The 27,543-nt window shown below is 37.4% G+C and overlaps 1 protein-coding gene and 1 long non-coding RNA gene across 2 annotated transcripts in view; both read left to right on the plus strand.

Moving 5' to 3' along the window:
- Positions 1–27,543, plus strand: part of LOC105072618 (uncharacterized) — a 62,289-nt gene that overhangs the window by 19,427 nt on the left and 15,319 nt on the right. The window contains exons 6-7 of the mRNA XM_045520073.2: positions 19,769–19,934; positions 21,135–21,187. Of these exons, the coding sequence (XP_045376029.2) occupies positions 19,769–19,934; positions 21,135–21,187 (219 nt within the window). The remainder of the gene's footprint in view (positions 1–19,768; positions 19,935–21,134; positions 21,188–27,543) is intronic.
- Positions 15,558–19,070, plus strand: LOC141578734 (uncharacterized). The gene is made up of 3 exons (XR_012509398.1): positions 15,558–15,596; positions 18,546–18,642; positions 18,751–19,070. It is a non-coding gene; the product is annotated as an uncharacterized LOC141578734 (long non-coding RNA).

Below are 27,543 nucleotides of genomic sequence, written 5' to 3' on the forward strand. Positions count from 1 at the left end.
ATTCCAAAGGATTTGAACACTGAAGTGTGAAAAGCCAAACTCCAAACTTTTTGGAAGAAAATAACAGGCTATTGTCTATGACTTTGAAGCAGGGAAGCTTTTTTTTTTTTTTTTAAGATAAAAGGACCCTGCAGTTTCACTTCTGGATGTACCTCCTAAAGAAACTCATAAATATGCATAAGAAATACATATAACTGAATTGAAAACAACCTATATAACAGAGGGGTAATGGATGAATAAAATGTGTTATATTCAAACAACAGAATAGTATACGGCAGTTAAAAGCAGTGAACTTGATCTGTATTGTGTAACATGGGTAGTTATTTGAAATAATGTTGAGTGAAAAAAAGAAATCAAGATCCAGATGAAACATACTGTATGGTAACATTCATGTAAATTGGAATGAAATCACAAAGAATAGAATATGTTTTTATTATTGACATTTGTATGTAAAACTATTTAAAATGGATTAAAAAGGATGCATACCAAATTGTTGATAGTGTTGTCTCTGGCAGGAGATTAGACTGAGGGTGTTGATCAAAGGGGACTTTTAGCTTTACTTGTAGTTTTCATGCCTTAAAAAAAGATTGATAGCATATAAAATAAATCTTAAAAGTTAATGAAATATAATGGTGATATGGCTGTCTTGACTAGTAGTGTTTTTGTAGTTATTTCTCAGAATGTACAGGCTAGGGGCAACTATGCCCAAGGAAGAAAATATTATAATGGATCCATATGCCATATCAGATGGTGGACTATTTTGTCAAGAATAGCTCCAGAAAATTAGTAATTAGAAGTGATAGTGCTATTTGCTATATAATATGAAATAAGCATATTTTATCAATCCTATGATGCCTTTTGTTCACATTTTAACATTTCTGAAATTAGGACTCAACTTTCAACCAATTATGACTCAGATTCAAGAAAGTGTATGATTATTTATTAAACACTTGAAAATCAGAGGGCAATGTGATAAATCAAAAATGATTTTATTTACTGTTTTAGGCATTATGGTCCCTACTTTCTCAGTGTGTCTTGCGTTATTTGACAACTGATTTGTTGGATTCATAGCTACCTAATTAGTAATACGCTTAGAGTCATTGTGGAAAGAACCAGATTTTCTTGAGAAATTGACTCTACAATATTAGTCTTCTTCCCTTGTAAATTTCCATACAAGCAAGATAAGCATTAATATCATGGTTAATTATTACAATATTTTGAAACAAGAAAACCTTTTATTTTCCTGAGGTGCCCATAAGCAATTATGTAAAATTGCTTCACCCTTAATCTACAGATCATTTTATTTCTTCTACAACCCTTGATTTACACACATATGTAATTTCAGTTGGAAGCAGTAATAATAGAGTTCCTCTAAAAGGATCTCATGCTGTGTAACAATACATGAACCAACTCTTACTTCAGATAATTTTTTTTATTATCCCATCTCTATAATATTACTTAATGTAGAGAAGACTGTTACTGCCTTTTTAAAAAAGGAGATTATGATTGGGGATGTCAATCAAAAGGAATCTTTAGCTTTGAATATTTGAATGTCAGCTGCATCTGAAGCTGATTTCACAAAACTAAAACTTCCTCAAACTGAAGTTGTGAGGTACAAGCATGACTAATACCAGCTTTGGCTTTAATTAGCAATTTTTAAGATTATCAGTGATTTATCATTGTAAACAGCAGGCACTGATTTTTATGAAATCAAAAATTTTCCAAAACTTATTATCTAAATGAATGTTGTCATTTCATAAGCTCTTCTTTTATGGTTTTGTGCTAAGACCAATTTTGGTAGCACACTTAATTTTTGTAGACTTTTAAAAAATAGTTTTCAAAGTTCATGTGTTGCCTACACAACAAAACCTGTGTAAATATTTTTTTAATTGCAAAACTTTTTTTTTTTTTGTCTAAACTGTCACTTTTCACTCTGATTTTCTTCTTCATGTTTCTTTATTTGGCTCATATCTCATTTAAATCCTAGGCCCCTTTCTTTACATAGCTTTGGAGTCAACAGAAAAGTTTTAAATTTCACTTACCTTTTATAAGGACCACCTTAGGTGCCTCTTTTAGCCTCTCCTACTAAGAATGGTTGTGCTTATTGGATGAGATAAAGTGCCTGAGAGTAAACCTGAATCTCAAGTCTAGGAAGGCTCTTTTCCTGACTATGTGTTAAGAAGAAGATGATCTAGTCTCCATAAGTTAATTTTTTTTCCTGCCTTAAGGAGTAGGAATAAGGTATAAGTGGCTGAGATAATGACTGAAAAAATCATTAATCAAATCACGATAAATGCCTCTCTACTTGGACACACATAAACTACTGCCTGGAGAATTTCCATTCTAGATTTCAGCCGCAATGGAAAAACGGTCTGGAGTTTCCTTAAAAAACTAAAAATAGATTCACCATATGAGCCAGCAATCCCACTCCTGGCATAATCTGGAGAAGACTCTTAATTCAAAAAGATACATACACCTCATTGTTCATAGCAGCAGTATATACAATAGCCAAGACATAGAAACAACCTAAATGTCCATCGACAGATGAATGGATAAAGAAGATGTGAGATAGATATATATATATATATATAAAATGAAATACTACTCAGCCATAAAATATGAAATAATTCCATTTGCAGCAACATGGATGGACCTAGAGATTATCATACTAAGTGAAGTAAATCAGAGAGAATTACCATATGATATCACTTATATGTAGAATTGAAAATATGACACAAATGAACTTATTTATGAAATAAGATTCACAGACATAGAAAACTTACGGTTACTAACAGGGAAAGGGGGTTGGGGGAGGGATAAATTAGGATTTTGGGATGAGCAGATACAAACTATATAACAAGGTCCTACTGCATAGCATAGGGAACTGTATTCAATATCCTGTAATAAGCTATAATAAAAAAAAAGTAGATTTGGACTTAACTTGAAGTTTGCTGATATGAAAGATGAGGAAAGAGAGACAATGGATAACGTCTACATTTTTGTGGAGAGCAACGGCTTCATGAATGGTCACTATTTGCTAAAAGTGCAGCAGACTTGGGAGAAACAGTTTGGGATAAAGATTGGAAGATGAAATTGAGATCTATTGTGGGCATTCTTTTAGCTTATATTTCCCAGAAGCCGACCTTAAGATGAGGATTTCTATGCAAGTGATTTATTAAGGAAGTGCTCCCAGTAAGAAGGGTGAAGGCATAGAGGAAGCAGGACAGAAAGAACTAAATCAAGGGTGTGATCTCAGCTATCGTCCTGCCGTGGGTCATTTCAGCTTGATTTCTAAGGCAACTCTAGAATCATTGTAAGCTAGGCTTCCGAGTTGTCAAGATTCCTACCTCATTGTGCTGCCAGCTGCTGAGGATCTCAGCTGCTGACGACTCACAGCTAAGTTCCTCTTTGGAAACTGGTCTCAGATGAAGAGAGCTGCATTGTGCAAGGTTATACTGTCTCCCCAAGGGCAATTTAGAACAAGTTCAAAGAGCTGTCCGAGTCCTAGAGCTCCCCAAAAGATTGCAACTGCATCACAGCTTCACCTTTCACCCAATCCTGCTTCCTTCATTTTCTACAGGTATTCTCAAAAGCTCTTCCTAATAAAACTTATCAAAAATTTTCATCTCAGGCTGTTTCCCAGGGAACCTGACCTATGACTAGGATATTTTGCAGCAGCAAGTCTCAAATTGAAATAAAAATTTTAAATTCATTTAAAAATGAATAAAATCACATATTAACATAAATAACATTTTTATGAAAAATAATTATTTTCCAAAACAAAAATACTTAATGAGAAGAGTGGCATCATTATACAATTTTGCAAATACCTTTAATGGTTTAATGGAAGACAGCTGGGTTGTCATATCTGCATTCATTCTGTAACAATTTCACATGTTATATAGACAGGGAAACTACTGCACACTCATGAGAGAATGAGAATGAAAAAGGAAAAAATCTTGGAATTACTATGAAAATAATTTTGACTGAAGGGACCCCTAAGGATGCTGACCACTCTTTTAAGAACTGCTGTTTTGACATCTGGCCTAGTCTCTTCAAAACTCATTGTTATGGACTAAAAAGGTGTGAAGGGAGGAGGAACGAGGAGAGGTACTGGCCTTCTACTTAATAATATAGTGGCCTTGGATGGATGAAAAGAAAGAATAGTGGCCAAAGAAAATGTTAAAGTGTGGGTAAATAGAAAGAAATATTGACAGTGGAACAAAATAGCACAATTGACTTTACAGCATTAAAAACAACAATAAAATTACTGGAAAACAATGGCATATAATTCACAGGATTGGAGTGAGTTTGATTCAAAGTATTTCAAATCCCTTTAATGTTAAAGATAATGTTTTGAGATACACATTTAGTAGAATGTAAGAGATCCCAAATAACAGTACCTTAAAATAAGATTAAAAACTGATTTTTTTATCCTCACATTTTATAGTCTGCAGTCAGGTAGTATAGAACTGGTACAGATTCTCTTGTATTCATCACCCCCACATTCAAAAGAGCCATCACATTCACATCCCAGGGAGCCAAATAGAGGAGGGGGAAAATTTAAGGATAGATAGATGAAGTTGCACACATTACTTTCCTTCACATCCTGCTGGCTAGCACTTAGTAACAAGGACAGACATAGCTGCAGAGCCAGCTAGGAAAATTACCAAGACTTATAACATCCAGCACTGGTGATGATGCAAGTTAGTGAATACTGAATCATTGCTGGTGAGGATGAGAAATATATGACTTTCAGAAATTAAAGTTTTACTACCTATTAAAAAATCCAAAACTTCTGATGGCAGCTCTGATATTTAAGGAACTTGGAAGTTGTCACTCCTATCCTTACAACAAGGGGGAAAAGCTAAACAAACAAAATCAATGACTTCTCTTAAACCCATCAGAGAATTGAGATCACAGAGAAAACCACCATCCTGAACTGTGGAGAGATGGAAAAATACAGATAACAGCCAAAATCAGCTTATCTGGAGCAAAAGCCACTGGAGTCATAAACTATTAGGAACCATTTATATGATAATTTTTTTTCTTTTTTGAAATCTCTTTTTCTTATTGAAGTACAGTCAGTGATAATGTGTCACTTTCTGGTGTACAGCACAATAATTTTGATGAACTGCTGAAGGTGAGTGTGAGTTAGCTTGAGTATGAGACTCTCTGGGGGTCCAACCTTAGGGGACCCCCACATTTAATGGGTTTTACCTCTAAGGAACCCCACCCCCTCATTTTTGGGGCAGGGGAAGGGGCAAAGCAACCTTTTAAAAATAACACTCAGAGTGTTCTCTATAACAAAGGCCTGCTCTCCTAAACAAATGACATTATCAGAGCCTTATCTCCTTAAGGGAAGGGCAATTAGCTAATGCCAGCACACCCCTCCTCAACCTTCCTGTCTCACTGAAAGGGAAAAGGGGAATAAAAGGATGAGAAATACTTCAGAAGTATTCAGACCCACTAAAAAATGAGATTTGTTTATAAGATTTGTTTATTCCTTCCCCCACCCCTTAGCACTACATCAGTAGGTCTCCTGTATAGTAACAGTGGATTGCAATGGAAAGAGCCACAAGGTACAGGTGCAATTTAAGAAGATCTTAGGGAAACCCAAAGACAACTGGGTGGTGGGGTGAACAAGGATACAGGGGAGACTGAAGCCTCTGGAACCTATAGCTGTAGCAAAGATTAAACATGGTCGGGCTACTGGCCATATTTACATAAAATCTCACACTAAGTTGTACTTACTTCAGTTTATATTACCCAATACATCATATCCAGCTTTGAACAAACAATTTCAAGCTATACTAAAAAAGCAAGAAAAAGTGATTTGAAGAGGTGAAGCAAGCATTAGAACCAGATATGACCAGATTTCAGAATTATCAGATAGGAAATTCAAAATAACTGTGATTAATATGTTAAAGGACTCTAATGGAATATGTAGACAATATACAAAGTAGTTGTATAGTGTAAGCAAAGAGATGAAAACACTAACAAAAGATCAAAAGAAAATGCTAGAAAGCAAAAAACACCTTTGATAGGTTCATCAGTAGACTGAATATAGCCAAAGAATCAGTGAGCTTGGAGATACATCAATAGAAGTTTATCAAGATGAAATGTAAAGAGAAAAAATGAAAGAATGATTTCAAAACAAAACAAAACAAAAAGCCCTAAAGACAAAACAAAACCAGAATAGAATATCCAAAAACTGTGGGAAAATGACAAAAGGAGTTACATAAATGTAATTGGAATGCCAGAAGGAGAAGAAAGAGGTAAAGGAGAAGAAATATTTTTAATAATAATGGGAGTGAATTTTCCAAAATTAACACCAGATCACAGATTCAGGAGGCTCAGGAAACACCTAGCATGTGAAATACCAAGAAATCTACACCTATGTACAGTTGACCCTTGAACAATGCAAGGGTTAGGGGCACTGACCCCTCCAGAGCAATCAGAAATCCGCATACTGCTATCTGCTTTAAAAACAAAGGAACTGAGAAATGGCTCACCCAAGGGCAGGAAGCTGAAACAGTTTGGATAGAATCAGGACTTTCACCCTAGTTCTTTTTTTTTTTTTAATTGAAGAACAGTCAATTACAATGTGCCAATTTCTGGTGTACAGCACAGTGTCCCAGTCATTCATATACACACATATATTCATTTTCATGTTCTTTTTCATTAAAGGTTATTACAAAATACTGAGTATAGTTCCCTGTGCTATACAGACGAAATTTGTTTTTAAATCTATTTTTATATATAGTGGTTAACATTTACAAATTTTGAACTCCCAAATGTATCCCTTCCCACTCCCTTTCCCCCAGTAACCATAAGATTGTTTACTGTGTCTGTGAGTTTGTTTCTGTTTTGTAGATGAGTTCATGTCCTCTCTTTTTCTTTTTTTTTTTAGATTCCACATATGAGTGATATCATAAGGTATTTTTCTTTCTTTTTCTGGCTTACTTCACTTAGGATGACGATCTGCAGGTACCATCCATGTTGCTGCAAATGGCATTATTTTATTATTTTTTATGGCTGAGTAGTATTCCATTGTATAAATATACTACAACTTATTTGTCCAGTCATCTGTCAATGGACATTTAGGTTGCTTCCATGTCTTGGCTATTGTATATAGTGCTGCTATAAACATTGGGGTGCATGTATGTTTTCGAATTAGAGTTCCCTCTGGATATATGCCTAGGAGTAAGATTGCTGGATCATATGGTAAGTCTATTTTTAGTTTTTTGAGTAATCTCCATTCTGTTTTCCACAGTGGCTGCACCAAACTGCATTCCCACCAGCAGTGTAGGAGGGTTTCCTTTTCTCCACACCCTCTCCAGCATTTATTGTTTGGTGACTTTTTAATGATGGCTATTTTGGCTGGTGTAAAGTGATACCTCATTGTAGTTTTGATTTGCATTTCTCTGATAATTAGTGACATTGAGCATTTTTTCATGTGCCTACTGGCCATTTGTATGTCTTCACTGGAGAATTACTTGTTTAGGTCTTCTGCCCATTTTTGGACTGGGTTGTTTGGGGTTTTTTTGTTGTTATTAAGTTGTATGAGCTGTTTATATATTCTGGAAATTAAACCTTTGTCAGTCGCATCATTTGCAAATATTTTCTCCCATTCCATAGTCATTTTGTTTTCTTATGGTTTCCTTTGCTGTGCAAAAGCTTAAAAGTTTAATTAGGTCCCATTTTTGATTCCACATATTGTGATCTCTAATCAAACACAAACCTTTCCCCACACTTAATTTAAAGACCTATAAAATGAAAATATAAGTGCTATATTTATTGAAAATAATCTGTGTATGAGTGCACCTGTGCAGTTTAAACCTGTGTTGTTCAAGGGGCAACTATATAATATATTGAAACTAGAGAAAACCGGAAACAAAGAGAAAAATCTTGAAAGAAGCCAGGATGAGACACCTTAACTATGGAGGAACAAGGATAAGAATTACATTGGGCTTCTCTTCAGAAGCCATGTATAAGCATGAAGAGAATGGAATGAAGTATCTAAAGTGTTGGGGGGAAACCTAGCATTCTATAAAGCTATAGTAGTCAAAATAATATGGTGCTGGCACAGAAATACACACATAGGTCAAGGGAACAAAATAGAGAGCCCAGAAATAAATGGCATGAAGTAAGTCAATGGCATGAAAACAAAGAGAGGAACATCCTAGATTAAAAGAGACTTGAACTGTAGGATTCAGAAAATTTAGCTCCAATCAAAGTAAACTAAATTTTAAAATAAATAAATAGACTTGAGAGACATAACAATCGAACACAATGTGTAGATCCTGTTTGGATCCTATTTTGATAAAACTGATGGCAAAAAGATATTTGGGAGTGAAGTATCATCCTACCGCATTTTTCTGATGACTAATGACGTGAAATACCTTTTTGCATTTAGATATCTTCGTTTGTGAAGTGCCTGTTGTAGTCTGTTGCCCATAGATTTATTGGATTATCTGTCTTTAATTTGTGGATATATATTCTGGATATGCATCCTTTGTCAGATGTATGCATTATCTTCTTCCAGTGCCTTGATTTTTTAAAATTCTTATTTTTATTGAAGTGTAGTCAATTTAAAATATTAGTTTCAGATGTACAGCAAAGCAATTCAGTTATACATATACGTATATATTTTTTTTTTCAGATTCTTTTCCATTACAGCTCATTACAAGAAATTGAATATAGTTCCCTTTGCTATACAGTGGGTCCTTGTTGTTTATCTGTTTTATGTATAGTAATGTGTATCTGTTAATCCCAAACTCCTAATCTGTTCCTCCCCCAACCCCTTCCTCCCTTGGTAACCACAGTTTGTTTTCTTTGTCCATGAGTCTATTTCTGGAAAATCCGAGGGAGACAAAACAGAGGGGAGAGAGGAAGTGAAGGAAGGGTCAGTGCTATTTTAAGATTGAAATAAACTTTAAGGATTTATGAAGGTTTCAGACACTTAAAGTCAAATAAATGCAGTAAAAAAAGACACATGGCCTACATTAAAATTAGTTTTAGCTACATAAAATTGTGTTGAGTATTAAACCTGCCAAATTGAATTTGAGAGACATTTGATTATAAATACTAACTTTCACATTGTAGTTCTCATGTTTTAAAGCCTACACATGTTTCAAAAATGGAGGTATAGTTTACATATAATAAAATATAAAAATCTTAAGTATGCATCATATGCATATAACTATGTAATGCACATGATATGTGATCTCACCCAGATCAAGATGTAGAATATTTTCCATTCCCTCAGAAAGTTCCCTTGGCTCCTTCCCAGACAATAACTACCGTCCTCTTCTGAGGTAATCACTCTTTTGACTTCCATCTCCATAGATTAGTTCTGCTTGTTTTAACACTCCATGTAAGTGGATTCATATGTCTTTGGCATCTGGCTTCATTTGCTCAGACATCTATGTTGTGTGTAGAAGTTTGTTTAATTGCTGAATAAGGGTAGATACCACAGTTTGTTTATCCAATCACCTGTTGATGAATATTCAGATTATTTCCAGTGTGGGACTATTACAGATAAAGCTACCATGAACATATGTGTACAAGTCTATATATAGATCTATGTTTTCCTTTCTCTTGGGTAAATACCTAGGAGTGGGTTAGCTGGGTCCTATAGAAGGTATGTGTATGAAAGTTCTTAATTTTTGATACTGTTAGTCCAGTGTCAGTGGTTTCATTTTCTCAGCTTGGCAAGCCATGGAAATATTAGCCACAGTGGCAATTTCAGCTGACAATTTTGTGACCAACAAATACAGATGAACGTCAGCTGCGCCGGGCTTTGGGCAGAGCGCCAGTGCAAAAGTCAAGGCAAGATTCAGCAGCTGTTTAAGGGGCATAATTAATAACCGTCTTAGTGTTCCCCGATAACCAGCTGCTCTTTCTCCTTGAACTAAATTTGCCAACTGAGAGCAACATTAGCAGGCATTTCATGTAATAATACCAGTATAGCCTGTGGTAAATGAACTTGGCAGAGAGCTGCCCCACGACCGAAGCCCCACTCCAAAGTCGTTTCTTACCACCGAGATGGTACCTCTGCATGAATTAGAGGCCCAAGTCACATACAAATTTGTTATATTAGCCTCAACTTTTGTGTAATTTTACTTTTTTGCTGCATGTTAGATAGTAACTTTCTAAGATCTCCTGGTATCTAGCATGCAAGTGTGATTTCTGCTATGTCTGGGAGTTCCTTACAGGGACTAAAACTGAGGCACAGAATAAGCCATAAGTGTTATCTGAAATATGAGGCACCTGAACTGGTCTTGATATTTAAATAAAAATGATTAAGTGAAGGTAGACATAAGACGTGGCTGAGTTTATAGCAGAATACAAATAAGATGTGTCCCCATGGGCTGACTGATGGCCCCAGTGTCAGAGGTGGAAGAGGGGTACCTGTGAATAAAAGAATTTATCTTTTGCACTCTCTTAGTTAGGACCTGGTCTGGTCTTTAGTTATTTGGGGATATATAAATGTTACAGGAGGGAGATTACAGCTGCTCTTGAAATTTTCATTAAAGATATGAATGTGATCTTATTTTATTTCTTTGGTCATAGTAACTAGAATACAGAAAATTACTTAGCTATTTTTTCAAAGAAGACTAAGTAAATATCCCATCCCATCCTTTGTCTTTTAGAGTAGTGCTTCTCAAATTGTGGTGAAAGACAAGGGTTTTTTTCTTTCTTTATTTAAAATTTGCAACCTATTACAGACCAAGACTTTTGGAAAATATAATTAACATAAGTTTCATGAAAAATAAAAAAGACATACTAACACAAGCCCTAATTTTTAAATTTTTATTTTCAAGTGACATAAAATTAGATTTTCATAAATATAATCAGAATGAACATAACAGAGAGAAAGAAAATAGTATTAAACAGGTTGCGTTGTTCCTTAAAGTGTGCATGGGTGATTCAAAATTACTATTACACTCATAGCTTTGTGTAGTTCTGTGATCATAACCAAAGAAAATATGCAAGAAATAGCAATTCTCCACACTGTGTCCTGTACACACACTTTGAATGAACACTGTGTATAACCATTTTTAGAATTTCTACAACAAATGAGCTATTTAAGTTGCTGAGTAAGAACCTCCCTCTTCTGTGCTACCCAGCCCCCATCCACCTGCCACTCTTACCTGTGTCCACAGGACCCGGAGTCTACATTCTTTCTTCGACCCTGGTAATAAATGCTCTATTAAAGCATCACCAGCCTCAACCATGTGCAGGCACGTCTCACCTTGGCCCTTTCTCACAGGTTTCAGCAGGGGTTCCTCCCAGGAGTGATTCCTGTTCCTGAGGCTTTGTCCTCTTACTTCCCTGCAAAGAATCTGATTTGCAGGTATCTCTATCTCTAACACTATGGATTTTGCCCAAGTTTTAAGCTCAGAATCATTAGCTCTTTGCCTGAAATCTTCACTCTGGGGCCCAACTTCATATCTTTCCTGCAAGAAACCAGGTTTCTGGTGGTAGGTGTTTGTGTTATACACCAATATTTGATAGACAAAACAGACAGCCTCAGCTCACCTTTTCTTTTCTGATTTCCATTATAGATGTTGGAAGAATTCAATCTTTTATTTTGCAGCCTATCTTGTCACTAAGGGCAACTATATATCATAAATTTGGCCAATGATATGTAAGCAGAAATATTTGGTGGTCAGGGGTGTTAGAAAGCATTTGCTTTCTTAATTAAAAGGGCTCAGTCAGCTAGCAGAGTCTTTCCCCTTAATTTTTGCCAAAAACAAAGACCAATCTTGAGTCCCTGATATGACACCATTCCCTGTGAGGACCAGCCTGATAGAAGGTCGATTACATTAGACCTTTCCATCTTGGATGGGGCAGAGATTCGTTCTCACAAGTATAGACATATACTATCTTAGATTTCCTTTCCCTGTCTATAATGTTTCTACCAGCATCACTAACCACGGACTCATAGGAGTCTTTATCCACCATTATGGCATCCTGCATAGCATTTTGTCTGAGCAAGAAGCTCATTTCATAGCAAAGGAAGTACAGCAATGCATTCATGCCCATGGAATTAACTGGTCTTACCACATGCTCTGTCACCTGGAATCAGCTGGCACAACTGAAGGTGGGATGGCTTACTGAAGATTCAGTTACGGTGCCAGTTGGAGACGTCACTCTTGAAAGGCTAGAGTTCTGATTTACACGATGCAGTATATATTTTGAATTGGTGACCATTATGGTCTCCCCTGTAGCCAAAATACATGTTCCAGGAATGAAGAGGTGAAGTGAATGTGGCTTCTCCCACTAAGACACCTAATAACCCACCCCCGGAATTTGAGCTTTGCTGTTGTGGAGAGAGTAGCCCCCAAGGGGGCAAAGCTTCCACCTGGGGACACACCACTGGCACTTGGTCTATTGATTTGAAAGATGAGACTTAGCCTCTTATACATATTGGGCTCCTTATACCACTGTGCCAATGCGAGGAGAGGGGGAAGTCAACCTACTGGCTGGAATGATGGATCCTAATTACCAAGGATGAAGCAGCTTACTGCTATCCAGTGGAGGTAAAGAGGGCCGTATCTGGAACCCAGAGGATTCTCTGGCACTCCTCTTAGTACTTCCATGCCTCGAAGTAAAGTTAATGGAAAAATGACAGCGATAAAAAGAAAAAAATACAGCATGATTGAAGACACAGAATCTTTAGGATTGAAGGTTTGAGTAACTCTACCAGGTAAAGAACCTAGGACATCTGAGGTTTTCACTAAAGGCAATGGAAATACAGAATGGGTTGCTGAAGAAGGAAGCCGTAGACACCAACTATGACCCATATCCAGTTAGACATGAGGACTGTAGTAGCTTTGCATATTTTCTCTTTGTTTGTTGTATGTGTTTATTTATATATACTAACCACTTTTTTCCTCTCTTCTCATTTTTATTTTATTTACAAGAAGTTGTTGGAAGTTAACTTTACAATTTATTCTCTAGGCAACAGAATATTCAGTGGGGCTGTAACTGAATCCCACTTTGGCTTGAGAAATAATTAATATACTAGAAATTAATTAATTAATTAACAATAAATAGAGCTAGCTGTTGGGATTTTCTCATTTTCTTATTTTTTGTTGTGCATTTTCTTGTTTGGATAGCTGTGTCTTGCTAGGTAGATGTGTAGAGCTGTTTTGTTGTTGTATGGGGGCTCAAATGTGTATTGAAAGGTGCTTAGAAACTGAGTAGCCAAAGGGGTCTACTGTGCCCGTTATTATTGCCTCTCAGCTCCAAACTCACCCTTCAATACCTGCTCTGTGAATATGGACTGGATTCGTTAAACATTATTTTTTTTTTAAAATAGAATTAGAGTTGATTTGCAATGTTGTGTTAGTTTTGGATCTACAGCAAAGTGATTCATATATATATATATTCTTTTTCAGATTCTTTTCCATTATAGGTTATTACAAGATACTGAATATAGTTAGTAGTGTGTGTCTGTTAATCCCAAACTCCTAATTTGTTCCTCTCCCCCTCCCCTTTATGCTTTGGTAACCATAAGTTTGTTTTCTTTTCTTTTCTTATTTTGCATTTTTTTTATTGAAGTATAGTCAGTTTACAATGTTGTGTCAATTTCTGGTGTACAGTATAATGTTTCAGTCATACATATACATACATACATACATTTTCATATTCTTTTTCATTACAGGTTACTATAAGATACTGAATATAGTTCCCTGTGCTATACATTATAAAGTTCTTTATAGTTAGTAGTTAGTATCTGCAAATCTTGAACTCCTAGTTTATCCCTTCCCACCCCTTTCCCCTCCTGGTACCATAAGTTTGTTTTCTATGTCTTTGAGTCTATTTCAGGTTTGTAAATAAGTTCATTTGTGTCATTTTTTTTAGATTCTACATATAAGAGGTATATGATATTTGTCTTTCTCTGTCTGACTTACTTTGCTTAATATGATAATCTCTAGGTCCATCCATGTTGCTGTAGATGACATTATTTTATTCTTTTTTATGGCTGAGTAATATTCCATTGCATATGCATATATCACATCTTCTTTATCCATTCATCTGTTATTGGACATTTAGGTTGCTTCCATGTCTGGGATATTGTAAATAGTGCTGATATGAACACTGGGGTGCATGTGTCTTTTAGAATTATAGTTTTCTCCAGGAATGGGATTGCTGGATCATATGGTAAATCTATTTTTAATTTTTTAAGGAACCTCCATACTGTTCTCCAAAGCGGCTGCACCAATTTACATTCCCACCAACAGTGTAGGAGGGTTCCCTTTTCTCCACACCCTCTCCAGCATTTATTATGTGTAGACTTTTTAATGATGGCTATTCTGACTGGTGTAGTTTTGATTTGCATTTCTTTGATAATTAGCAATGTTGAGCATCTTTTCATGTGCCTCTTGGCCATCTGGATGTCTTCTTTGGTGAAATGTCTATTTAGGTCTTCTGCCCATTTTTTGACTGGGTTGTTGTTTTATTGATATTAGGCTGTATGAACTATTTGTATATTTTGGAAATTCATCCCTTGTCAGTCTCATCATTTGCAAATATTTTCTCCCATTCTTTAGATTGTCTTTTCATTTTGTTGATGGTATCCTTAGCTATGCAAAAGCTTTTAAGTTTAATTATGTCCTATTTGTTTATTTTTGCTTTTATTTCCATTACTCAAGGAGATGGGTTGTAAACATTCTTTACAGTGAATATGATGTGAAGCTTTGTCAATAGAGGGTGCTGGAGAAGGAAGGTGGCATCTATTCTTGGTTCTGGTTGCTGTATTTTGCTTTTTCTTGCTCTTGCTTCATGGTCCATGGGTTGTTCGTGTCAGTGTATGTGTATGAGGACATGCTCAACACCACTGTGCTCCAGAGCATGCAGCCTCTTGGAAGTCTTGCAGACTTGGCCTGGACCCAGTGACCACCTTGCTGAGGCCCTTCTAATGAGACACTGTGTTCTCCAGACTCCATGCTCACAGGGGCATCCCAGCTCTCTTTGCATGCCTGCTGATCAGCTTTGGCTTGCATGTGCCTTGGAGGGCTGTTTCCTGGAGCCCTCGTGATATGGATACCATGCATCTCAGGCCTCATTCCTGCAGTGCTACGCCAACTCTCTTTGAGAACTTGGCAACCCAACAAATTTCTCTGCCATCTGGTGGGCTGCAACCACATCTTCTCAAATGAGGACTGAAACCCACTTCTGGGAGGGACTCCCAAGTTTGTCCTTCCTCAGCCCTAAATGACCCTTTCAAGTTCTTTGATGTCTTTGTAGTTATTCTATCACTGATTAATAATTCTTTATATTAAACTTCTGTTTAAATTCTGGTGCAGTTTTTGCTTTCTGATTGAACCCAAACTGATAAAAACTGAACATACTGGTACAGAAATCCCACTGTTATTCACCAAGACCCATCCACACTTAAGTTCTCCATGATACCCAACTCTTAAAAGTCTCATAAGGCAGGATAGTTTGCTCTCTGCTTCCTTGACAGATCATAATCTCTACAATAAAGATTCTCAGCTTTCTCTCCTAAAGAGATGTTTCTGCCCATTAGTGTTCCTAGCAGATCATTGAGCATGCTGGAGAAGCTCAACAACCTGGAGGTGAGTATCTGTTTATGGTGATGTTGTATTTTTGTGGGGGTTAAATTCCAAAGTCAGGAACAAAATAAAAAATTGGTTGTATTCTAAATTATACTATAAAATATCTTAAATGGTTCTCAAGGCATATAACATGGTTTGATTATCTAACACTGAAGAAGAATATGTATATATGTGTCAATAATATATCATTAACATGCATATATAAAGTTCATATACAAAACATAATTTCATGATTCATATTACATGAAAGAGTAACACATATGTATTAATCTATGTGAAAGGGTAACACATACCTTGTATTAAATGTGCATATGATTGTTGGGAAATAGGAGATTCGTGTGGTCCTAAGTTATGAGCCCTCAGATTACTCACCAAGTAGAAAGGAAAAAACATAACTTTACAATTAAGATATTTGGCCATTACCACCTAAACTGAGTGATCGAATTTAGCATCACCAAGAGTGAAATGAGCTGACGTCATGTTTCTCCTGATATAACACAACAAGAGGACACTATATTGCCTATGTCTAGTGTCCTTCATTGTCTATGTAGTGTCCTTACCAAATATGTTTAACCTGGATTTTACCTTGAGGAAGTAACCAGACAAATCCAGAATGTAAGACATTCTTTGGAACAACTGAGCTAGATTCCTTTTTTAAAAAATCAATGTTTAAAGAAAAGAAAAAGGTGGAGGGACTGTTCTAGATTAAAAGAAACTAGAGACATAACATCAAGTGTAATGCATGAACTTTGTGTCCTGATTACAGAAAACCCTATAGAAGACATTTGGGGGACATTTGGGAGAAACTGTGTGAATTGTGGAATTATTAATTTCCTTGACTCTGATCATGGTGTTGTGGTTAGAGGTACCTGGGATGTGCTACTGTGTTTACTGATGTGAGTGTGAGACAGTGTTTTGTGGTATGTGGTGATATATGTGTGATACACTGTGCTTAGTGGTGTGTGGTAAGAAAATGTCCTTGTTTTTAGGAGATACATGTTGACATATTTAGTACTCAAGTATAATGATACTTGAATTTATTTTCAAATGGGAGAGAAAGTTTACCAAACATGGCAAGTTGTTAACATTGATGAATCCAAGGGATAGGCATGTAAAAGAGTTCTTTGTACTCTTGTTTCAGTACTTTTGGAGATTTGAAAACTTTCCAAATAAAAAATTGAAGAAAATGTGCCTATTAGATGATTCCGCTCAATGATGTGGGAGAAATAAATTTGGGAGGGCACTGAGATGCTTAAGGATGTCTGCAAAGACCCCACTGGAACAAGAGAATTAGGCAACTAGGGAATTTGTTTCTGTAAGAGAAGAAATTTTTGGAGAAGGAATGCAGAATATCCTGGTTGGGGCCGGGGGTGGGGTGTGTGTGTGTGTGTGTGTGTGTGTGTGTGTGTGTGTGTGTGTGTGTGTGTGTGTTTGAAGTACCTCAGGAAGTAAGGCAGAAGGAGTAACTCATGGAGGACTTGGCTTTCTGATGAATGACAGGTCATTCCATCCTCCTTCTGCTCTGAAGGAAGATTTACTTATCCAGAGACTGGGGTCAGAAGTCTGAAGTGGATCTTACGGGCTAAAGTCAAGGTGTTGGCAGAGCAACATTCCTTCTGAAGGCTCTAGGGGAGAATATTTTCCCCTGCCTTTTCTAGCTTCTAGAATCTGCCGTATTCCTTGTTTCATGGCCCCTTACACCCTCTTTGGAGCATACCATTCTAACCTCTCCTTCTGTCTTCACATCTCTCTGACTCTGACCCTCCTGCCTTCCTCTTATAAGGACCCTTGTGATTACTTTGGGCCTACTCAGATAAACCAGGATAATCTTATCTCCAAAGATCCCTAATTTAAGCATATCTGCAAAGTCTCTTTTGCCATGTAATATAACAGAGTCATTCATAGGTTCTGGAGCTTAGGACTTAGATGTCTTGGGAGAGAAGGGACATTATTCAGTGTACCACATTATCTTTTTGGCATTATTTGATATATTTTTCTTTTCCTTTAATTTGTTTCTTTTCCTTTAATTTGTTTCCTTTAATTTGTTTATTGCTTTTCCAATATTAGGCAATCTTTTGACATAATTTACTATACAAATTTTATACTACATTATTGAAATCAGCCTTTTATTTGGAATATCTGCATCTATAATCACAAATGCTGAAGTAATTTTAAAAGGTGGCTGTTAAGACTGAGGTGGCTCTAATGCCTTGGTGGCCTCTATACGCAAACCAAAACCTACCCCAGAGTCAGTGCACTCAGATCCAAGAAAATAAACCTTAGGGTTTATTTTCCAACCAATCACAAACAGCCAACTCAGCTTTCCCAAATAAGGCAACTGATGAAGCTATAGCCAATCAAATAAATAATTTCCCTGCTTTGCTTTGGAGCCTTCAGTATAAAAAACCTCCTGCTGGGTGAGTGCTCCTAACCACTTTCAGCTGAATGCTGCCTGATTCAAATCGATGTATGTTCAAGTAAGCTCTGGAAAACTTTTGTCTCAGTTTATCTTTTAATACAAATGAAACTGATTAATACTTTTCTTTTGGCCTATCATTATCAGGTTTTATACTAATTAAAGTTAACTAGACAGCATTCCTTTTCCTAGAATCTGAATAAATTGGACGGTCATTAGTAATTCAAAAATTAGCTAAAATTCAGCTATAATCACCTGGTCCTTTTTAATGATACATATTTAAAGATATATTTAAATTTTATCATGGTTATTGTTCTGTTCAGGTTTTCTACTTCTTAGTAGAAATTAGTAATTTAAATTTTACTAGAAAATCTACAATTACCTCTACTATTGTTATAAAGTTGCATATAGCCTCAAAATTGTATTAAACATTATGTCTATGGTTTAACCTTTCACATTTCTAATAGTTTTATTTTAATTTTTTGTTTGTTTTTGTTACTTTTTATCAATATTGTGTTTCATTTATCTTTTAGAACCAAAGTGAATTTCAAAAATTGGGTCCACTCCTTTGTTTTCTAGTTCATCAATTTCAGAATCTATACTGATGGAAGACATTTTTACTTATTTAAGGTATGTGTCATTGTGGCTTATGCATAATTTGGCTTGAACTTGATATATTACTAGAACAGCCTTACGTCCTGTGTATCTTACATTGTACATCTGCTGTAACTATTAAAGGAAAAAAAATGGCACTAGCCAGAAGAACATCCACTTTGAAGATAGGGATAAATGCCTCTCTTCCTATAAGCTTACACCAGTACTCCTCTGAAGATAAGTTCCTTTCTCAGAGGCCAAGGCCATACTGACTCACCATATACGTGCTAATCTGTCTCTTTTGAAACCTTGAAGGAATGCACCCATGTCATGTTTGATATATGTTCCTTGTTGCAAAACTGCTGAAAACCATGCTTCTCAGAGCTACTGAGAGATTGTATCAGCCTCCCTATCCTGCCACCAGTCTTCAGAATATCTGGAATAAAACTCTCTTCCACTCCTTATTATAGATTGTTTGTTGATTATTTTTGTCCGCAGTATTCATTTTATATTTAACAAAATTTAATAAATAATGTTTTATAAGAAGGACATGATAATGGCTAAAATATAAGGGAACACTCTTAAAAGTAAAAAAAGCTCACAATTACACGTCCTAGAAATTAACTACTGTTAACAAATGTTGGTGTGACTTTCCAGCGATCTTATTACCCAAGTGTCTTTTTAATTGTATTTATGTACTTATAAAATGTTTTAAAATAGTATTACATGGTATATAGAGTTTAGTATCGGTATTCCATTCTGGACTCAGGGTTGTCCTTGAACCTCACCGGGCCCTTCTCAGACTCCGTCATCCTCAGCTCTAGACTGCGCGCCTTCAGTCTCTCCTGCGCCAAGTCCCCAACCCGCTAGGCTAGGACTGCATTTCCCAGATGCCTCTGGGTGGGCCCGGCCCCGACCAGGCATCCCTCTGATCCCGCCCGAATCGTCTTGAAAAGCCGGAGCTGGGGCTGCAGCCTTCCGGCGTTCCGACTGCACTTCCCGGCGGCGGGCGGGGCTTGGGAATGAATGAATGCTCAGCTGAAACTCGAGCACCCCCGCCCCCCGGCCGTGGGCTACATTTCCCAGGAGCCTCCACGGTCCACAAGGCTTTCTTAGCCCTCCACGGCCACCTACCACTACCTCGACCTGTCGGTTCGCCCAGGTCCTCCGAGGATGCTCCGGCGCGGCTGGGCGGCCAGGACTGGGCTTCACTGAAGGCTTGGAACACGACGCGACTCTGTTGTGCCGGCCCAGGCCCTCCCTGGATTTTTCCTCCTCTGGACTATACTTCCCGGAGGCCTCCGCGGTGCCTGCCGCTTCCGGCCGAAGTTAGCTGGCCAGCGGTGAGTTGGCGGGAGTCCGGCCGCAAGGGATCGGGGCATTCCGGACGACCTCGCTGACTGGTTTGGGGCGGATTCGATCAGACTGGAGTGAGAGGACCCCGCAGAAGTGGACGGTGAGGAGTCCTGGGGCAGGGCTGTGGTCGGTCAGGAGTTTTAAATGTGGGTGGCTGTCGGGCACGTGTCCAGCTGCGTGCCCGCGCTTGAGAAATAAAGGACGTTGGGGAGAGCGGTGGTATCTCAGCCGCTAGGCCACACTCGGGGGTGGGAGGTGTCGGCCGTCCGCCAGCACGGGTGGGTGTGGGAGAGGGCTGGAGAGATCCAGAGGTCAAGGGTATCGCAGCTGTGTGGCCTCCTGCCTGGGGAAAGTTGGGGCGATACACTCTGGGCTTGGATTGTGCGCCCGACGTCCGGTGCTCGGCGACCAGTGCCTCGCGGGGCCGTGGTGGGCCCCATCTAATCGGGACTCTGTAGCCCTGTGTGTGCGCCCAATGCGGTCACGTCGCGAACTGTACCTTTGGGGCTAGAGCTGAATGGCTCCCTCTTTGTACATACTGGGTGGGTGCCGTGGATGGATGGGTTCTGGGAGTCTACTCCGGACTCGATTTAAGCTCCCATTGCTCTCTCGAGCCCAGAACGAACACAGCTGCAGCCGTTCGCTCTTCAGCGCAGTTAATGGCGTTCTCCTGGGGCTGTTTATGGTGGTGTCTGGGGGTGGGGAAATGGGGAGTTTCTAGAGCTTTGGGCAGGGAGCCCCTTCTACTTCCACTTCTCTGTTCTTCCACCCTGTGGCCATCAGGGATCCAGGCCCACAGAGGTGTCCCCAGCCTAGAGGACAGGAACATGGGACTCTGACAGGTGGATTCAATTAAGATGTGCCTTGGAGCCGCAGATCTGGGCTCAGTGCAAGATACTGGGCCCGGAAGAATCCAAAGTCAGTCTCTTACGGAGGAAAGAGGCCACAGTCTGGGAATCTTTGCCAGGACTCCCATCTGGGCCCCTAAGGTTGCCTGCTCTTCTTTTTGATGCTGGGAGAGGGTAGTGGGATTGCAGGCTTCTTTGGCTTTGGACTCCCTCTCAGTGCCTGGGGTAGGGGAGAGAGTTGTTCTGAATTGGCCTCCTCTGGGCTCCAGGAGGGAACTGTTGTCTCAATTTCTTAACCCTTTTCCACCTTTTTCCTTTTCTAAGAATCCAGAAGAGGAGAAGAGAGGAACCGCTGCGCATCGAAAACCATGGCTGAGGTAAGTTGTGTTTGCCATTTTCTTCTTGGAAAGGGCCTCTTGTTTTTCCAGGACGTTGTCCTATTTCAGAATTTTATCCAAAAGGTACACAGTAGTGATTTGGAGAAAGGGGAAGAGAGGAGAAAACCACATTTATGGAGCAGTTTCCCTAAACCAGCCAGGAACCTAAACCTGGGCTATCTGCTTTGCATACATTGTCCTTTCTGATCTGGAATTTCCATTTCTCAGGATTTTGTTCAGTGCTAGCATAGTCTTGACAGAATGTGTCTCCGTGATTGGCAGGAAAGTTGAAGAACAGAATGTGATTGCTTAAGTCTCACTAAGGTCTTTGTTGTCCCCTTCAGGGTCACCTGCAGTAGCCTATTTGCTTCCAAATTTCTAACAGCCTGGAATGGCTGCCTGTCCCCTTCAGATCTAGAAATTCCCCTCCTCAAATAGAAATAACCTAATTGCTCTCTTTCTAATGATTACTATAGAATTCTTGCAAAAATTTCAAAATTTGAGAAAGTTATTAAAGTGTATCACCTATGGTCCCACCATCTAGAGGCAATCACTATTAATACTTTAAAGTTATTTTGGGAGGGAGGGTGTAGCTCAAGTGGTTGAGTGCATGCTTAGCATGCACACAAAGTCCTGGGTTCAATCCCCAGTCCCTCCCCCCAAAATAAATAAATCTAGTTACCTCCCCCTCAAAAAAAAAAAGATAAACAAAATAAAGTTATTTTGTCTGCACATATGTGTGGGTATGTAATTCTGTCTTCAGAAAGGGATCATACTGCTAATAGAAGCAACTAACGTATTGAATGTTTACTTTGAGCCATTGTAGTTTGAAGTTCCTGACTTGTTATCTTATTGGATCCACAGAACAACCCTATGAGTCAGATACCACTATATTTCATTAATTCTGTGATGCTTTTTTTTAATCCCCACATTTTAACTTCTCTGAAATCAGAATGGGTTTTACAATTCCTGGCAAGCTGTAGTTTCATTGATGGCGTTTTTTTTAGTTCCCGGTGTATAAAGTAACAGTGGCTTTACAGTCAGTGGCATCTCAGATTTGATGAAATATGGTAGTATTCTAAGTTGACAGACGAGGAAATAGATTAAGCCACTTGCTCCAAAATTACATAGCTAATAAATGATACAACTGGAAATTCTAAATCGCCTAGTGATTTCCTTTGCTTGCTTGTCATAATGTTAATCTTTTTTGGTTTATTTTAAATAACAGTTTATACATTAAGCATATTTTCTCTTTGTCATTTGTAAGTTAAACAATAGAAAAAAAAGAAATATTTTTTCACAGTTAATCTATTTTTAGATTCTGAATTTTCAAAAACTGTTCTTTTCCTTTTATGTCATGCCCAAAGGTCTTCCCTACTAGAAAAAAGTCATTCATAGTTTCCTAAAGTACTTTTATCTTTTTTATAAACAACTTAATATTTAAAGTATCCAGTATAAGATATAACCAGAAAAAGTTGGCTGTGAAAGTTCTAATTTGGGATGTTACTTAGATTATTTTTCTGTGACTTTGGAGTAATGGACTTTAAAGAGTGCCACAGTACTTGTAGTATGTGAAATTCAGGGTTTTCTCTTGGATGTGTCTGAGTGTGGCTCTTCATTAATTTGGTCCAGTCGCTTTTCAAGGATTCTTTTCACTCTGAAGACTGAAGAAATATTCTATTTTGGATTAATCTGTTTCTTCCTTTCTCTCTGACTTTTCTCCTAAATTCTGTGAGAACTTACTGAGTTTGTCTTCCTGTTTCCATTCTGGCCAGAACCTTCCTAAGATTCTCAGAAGAGGACTGCATCCTCCCGGTCAGTTCTCAGCACCTGTTGAGAGGAAGGAGCGCTGGCTCGCCTTGCTCTTCAGCCCTTGACTGTCCATTTCTCCCTGTAGTTCCTTCTCTCCTCAGGGTGGTCATTGTCCTTCCTCTGTGTTAATGAGAGGCTTTGCACTACATAAAAGAGTATAGTCTTACCCTATTTCTGCCATTTTATTACTCTCTGACCATGGCCTTTCTCATAACTTCTCCTGTATAACGTAGTCTACAGGGTTTGGGGAATTTGATGGTAATGGAAATTCACCTGAATGTGCACGTACACTGGCAACCTGGAGGTCCCCCAACTCCTACCTCCTGGTGTCCTCAACATCCAGTGAGGTGCCAAATCCCATTGCTTCTGTCCCTTTCCTGTTCCTTGAGCTCATGCCCTGGGACCTCACTTCACTGTCTGTGTATCAAATTGGACCTTTGTGGGAGTGGATAGTGTGTTGACTTAATTGGACTTCCTGGCTCTAGTTTATTCTTCCAAAACAAAATAGTCCAAACATTTCCTTCATTCAATGAATCTCTCTTACTTTCAGGATAAAGCTCCAATTCTCACATTCATTGTTTATTAAAAATCACATTTTATATTTATCAGAGCACCAACCCTAGTATTGGAGTAAAGTGGTGAGTAAGGATGATGTGTTTAGTCCTGACACAGGTGACTGTCAACCGAGACCGTTCTGTGTTTAGTCCTGGCCCCTGTGGATTTCTCCAACATCAGCTTCTGTCTCTTCCTTTCCCAGAATCCCTCACCAGTTACCCCAGTGAACTGTCTGCTGCTTAGATACACAGGATGCAATTAGTCTCCCTCTCTACCTCCAACTTACCCCAGTCACTCTACTTGGATCGCTTCTCCATCTGTGTGTTGTTATTGTTGTTTTAATTTATTTTTTATTGAAGTGTAGTTGATTTATAATGTTAGTTTTAGGTGTACAGCAAAGCGATTCAGGTGTGTATATACATATATATATATATATATATATATGTATGTATGTATACACACACATAAATATATTTTTGCAGGTTCTTTTCCATTACTGCTCATTATAAGGAATTGAATATAGTTCCCTGTGCTATACAGCAGGTCCTTGTTTATTTATTTTATATATAGAAATGTGTATCTGTTAATCCTAAACTTCTAATCTACCCCTCCCCTGCCTTTTCCCCCCAGGGACCACAGTTTGTTTTCTGTATCTGTTGAATCTATTTCTGATTTGTAAAAAATTTTTTATATATATATATATAATACATATATTTTTTAGATTCCACATATAAGCAACATCATATGATATTTATCTTTCTCTGTCTTACTTCACTTAGTATAATAATCTGTAAGTCCATCCATATTGCTGCAAATGGCATTTCATTCTTTTTTATGGCTGAGTATTATTTGGTATATATATACCACATCTTCTTTATCCATTCATCTGTTGAGGGACATTTAGGTTGTTTTCATGTCCTAGCTATTGTACATAGTGTTGCTGTGGGGTGCATGTGTCTTTTTGAATTATAGTTTTGTCTGAATATGTGCCCAGGAGAGGGACTGCTGGATCGTATGGTAAATCTATTGTTAGTTTTTTAAGGAACCTCCTACTGTCCTCCATAGTGGTTGTACTAATTTACATTCCCACCAACAGTGTAGGAGGGTTCCCTTTTCTCTGCACCCTCTCCAGCATTTATTATTTATAGACCTTTTAAAGATGGCCATTCTGACTGGTGAGAGTGAGGTGATACCTCATTGTAGTTTTGATTTGTATTTCTCTATTAATTAGTGATATCAAGCATCTTTTCAAGTGCCTGTTGGCCATTTGGATGTCTTCTTTGGTAAAATGTCTATTTAGGTCTTCTGCCCATTTTTTGATGGGGTTGTTTGTTTTTTTTGATATTAAGGTGTATTAAGTGTTTGTATATTTTGGAAATTAGTCCCTTGTCAGTTGTGTCATTTGCAAATATTTTCTCCCATTTTGTAGGTTGTCTCTTCGTAATGTTGATGGTATCCTTAGCTGTGCAAAAGCTTTTAAGTTTAATTAGGTCCCATTTGTTTGTTTTTATTTCCGTTACCCTAGGAGCTGGTTTGAAAAAAATATTGCTGCAATTTATGTCAAAGAGTGTTCTGCCTACGTTTTCCTCTAGAGTTTTATAGTATCTGGTCTTACATTTAGGTCTTTAATCTATTTAGAGTTTATTTTTGTATATGGTGTTAGAGAATGTTGTAATTTCATTCTTTTACATGTCGCTGTCCAGTTTTCCCAGCACCACTTATTGAAGAGACTGTCTTTTTTCCATTGTATATTCTTGCCGTCTTTGTTGTAGATTAATTGACCATAAGTGTAAATTTAGTCATTATTTCTTGTATCCAGACATGAAATTGATTTTTAGATAATGATTTTGTGTTCATCCAATTTGCTGAACTCTGATTTATTCTAATATCTTGTAGACTGTTTTGGATTTGGGGTCATCTAACTTAGATAATCATATCATTGATGAATGAAAACACCTTTTGTCTATAAATAATTGTATTATCTATAAGTATTGATGTTTTCTTTCTTTTTTCAACCTTTATTTAGTGTTAATTCTTGTGTTATTGCACTGGCTCCACCTCCCAGAACAGTATTAGCTAGTGAATGTGGGCACCTTTATCTTAGTCCCAGCTTTAGAGGAGATTCTTTTGATACTTCACTTTTATTTATTTTTTAAATTTATTTATTTTAATTTTGTTTTTTGGCAGGGGAGGGAGGTAATTAGGTTTATTTATTTATTAGAAGAAGTACTGGGGATTGAACCCAAGACTTGTGCTGCCACTTGAGCTATACCCTCCCCCTGATATTTTACTTTTATTTATGACTTTTTCTCTTGGTGTTTTGTTGTTTTCTTTAAAGATGTTCTTTATCAGGTGGGAGACATTGCTTTTTATTCCTAATTTGCTGAGTTTTTGATCACAAATGAATATTTAATTTTTTTAAATGCCTTTCTACATCTCTTGAGGTGATCATACAGGTTTTCTCTTTTAATTTGTTAATTGCTTAATAACTTAAATTGATTTCTAAAATCATTTATACCTGGTTTTATCAGGAAAAACCTAACTTGGCTATGACGTGTTACACTTTTTTTTACATAATGCTGAATTCAGCTAATAATTTACTTAGAATTTTTACATCTGTAGCATGTGTAAGTTTGGCCTATAATTTCCATTTTGCATGAAATCTTTATGCAACTTATAAAACTGTCAAGGTTACTCTAGCCTAGGAGTCAGCAAACTGGCCCTGACCTGCAAGCCAAGAATGTTTTCTACATTTTAAATGATTGGGGAAAAACATCAAAAGAGAGATAATATTTTATGACATATGAAAATTATATTAATTACAGTTCAGTGTCCGTAAATAAGGCTTTATTGGAACATAGTCACACTTATTTGTTCATGTAACATGTTTGGCTGCTTCCAAGCTGCAGTGACAGAGTCAAGTAGTTGAAAGAGATGGTATCACCCACAGCGTCTAAAATGTTTTCTATTTGGCCCTTTACAGAAGAAGTTTGCTGACTTCTGTTCTAGCCTCATAAAATATGTTATAGTGTACCCTTCTCTTCATTTGTCTTACTCCCTTGGTAGGATGGGGTGGTATCGAGTACAGTGTTAATCATTATCTTCACTTCATGGCATATTGTTAATGGTTTGAGCAAGGTTGTTCTCTTGTTTGATGATTTATTTATATCTCTTCCATTCCATCCTGTACCACCTCAGCCGTAGGCAATCCTGTTAATGAACATCTTTTTATTAGCGTGTATTCATGAAAAATGTTTGTGTTTTGTGTTAAGGTCCAATGTAGTCAGTTTTTCTGAATCTTCCAGATATGATTGCACTGAATATTATTTGAATTGGGTGCATTTTTCTGTATGTGGCCATTAAATCAAGCTTATTAATTTTGTTATTTAAATATTCTCTATTTTTACTGACTTTTTGTCTGTTATATCTGTTGGTTATTTTGAGAGGTATGTTAAATCTCCCACTATGGTGAGGGCTTATCTGTCATAATCCTCTTCCTTTTTCTTCTATGTGTGTGTATGTGTATGATGTATATTTATTATTTGTTAGGTGTGTACACAAGTTATCTGCTAGCCTTTTGTTTCCAGTCTTTCTGGAGGCTTAAGTTTTGGATGTGTTTCTTATAAACAGCATATAACTGGGCTTTGGTTTTTGATCAGCTTTGTCTTTTAATGAGAGCATTTAGTCTATACAGTGCTTGTAATTACTGATATAATTGAAAGTATCATTGTTGATTTAGTTTGTGTTATTTATTCTACCTCTTCTGTATTTTATTCTCTCACCCCCTTTTCCTTTCTGTGAATTTGAAAGTTATAAACTATTTTTGTTTATTGTTTACCTTAGACATTTTAACATATTTTCCTACCATTGTCTAAAACTAAAGAACATCTTTATGCTCTTGCTGCATAGTGTAAGGAACTAGAGATTCCAGCTGATCAAAAGGCTTATATTGTTGTCAAGTATTTTTCTTTCGTTGATTTCTTTTTCTA

Source organism: Camelus bactrianus, chromosome 9 (assembly GCF_048773025.1).
Source record: "Camelus bactrianus isolate YW-2024 breed Bactrian camel chromosome 9, ASM4877302v1, whole genome shotgun sequence".
NCBI lineage: Eukaryota > Metazoa > Chordata > Mammalia > Artiodactyla > Camelidae > Camelus > Camelus bactrianus.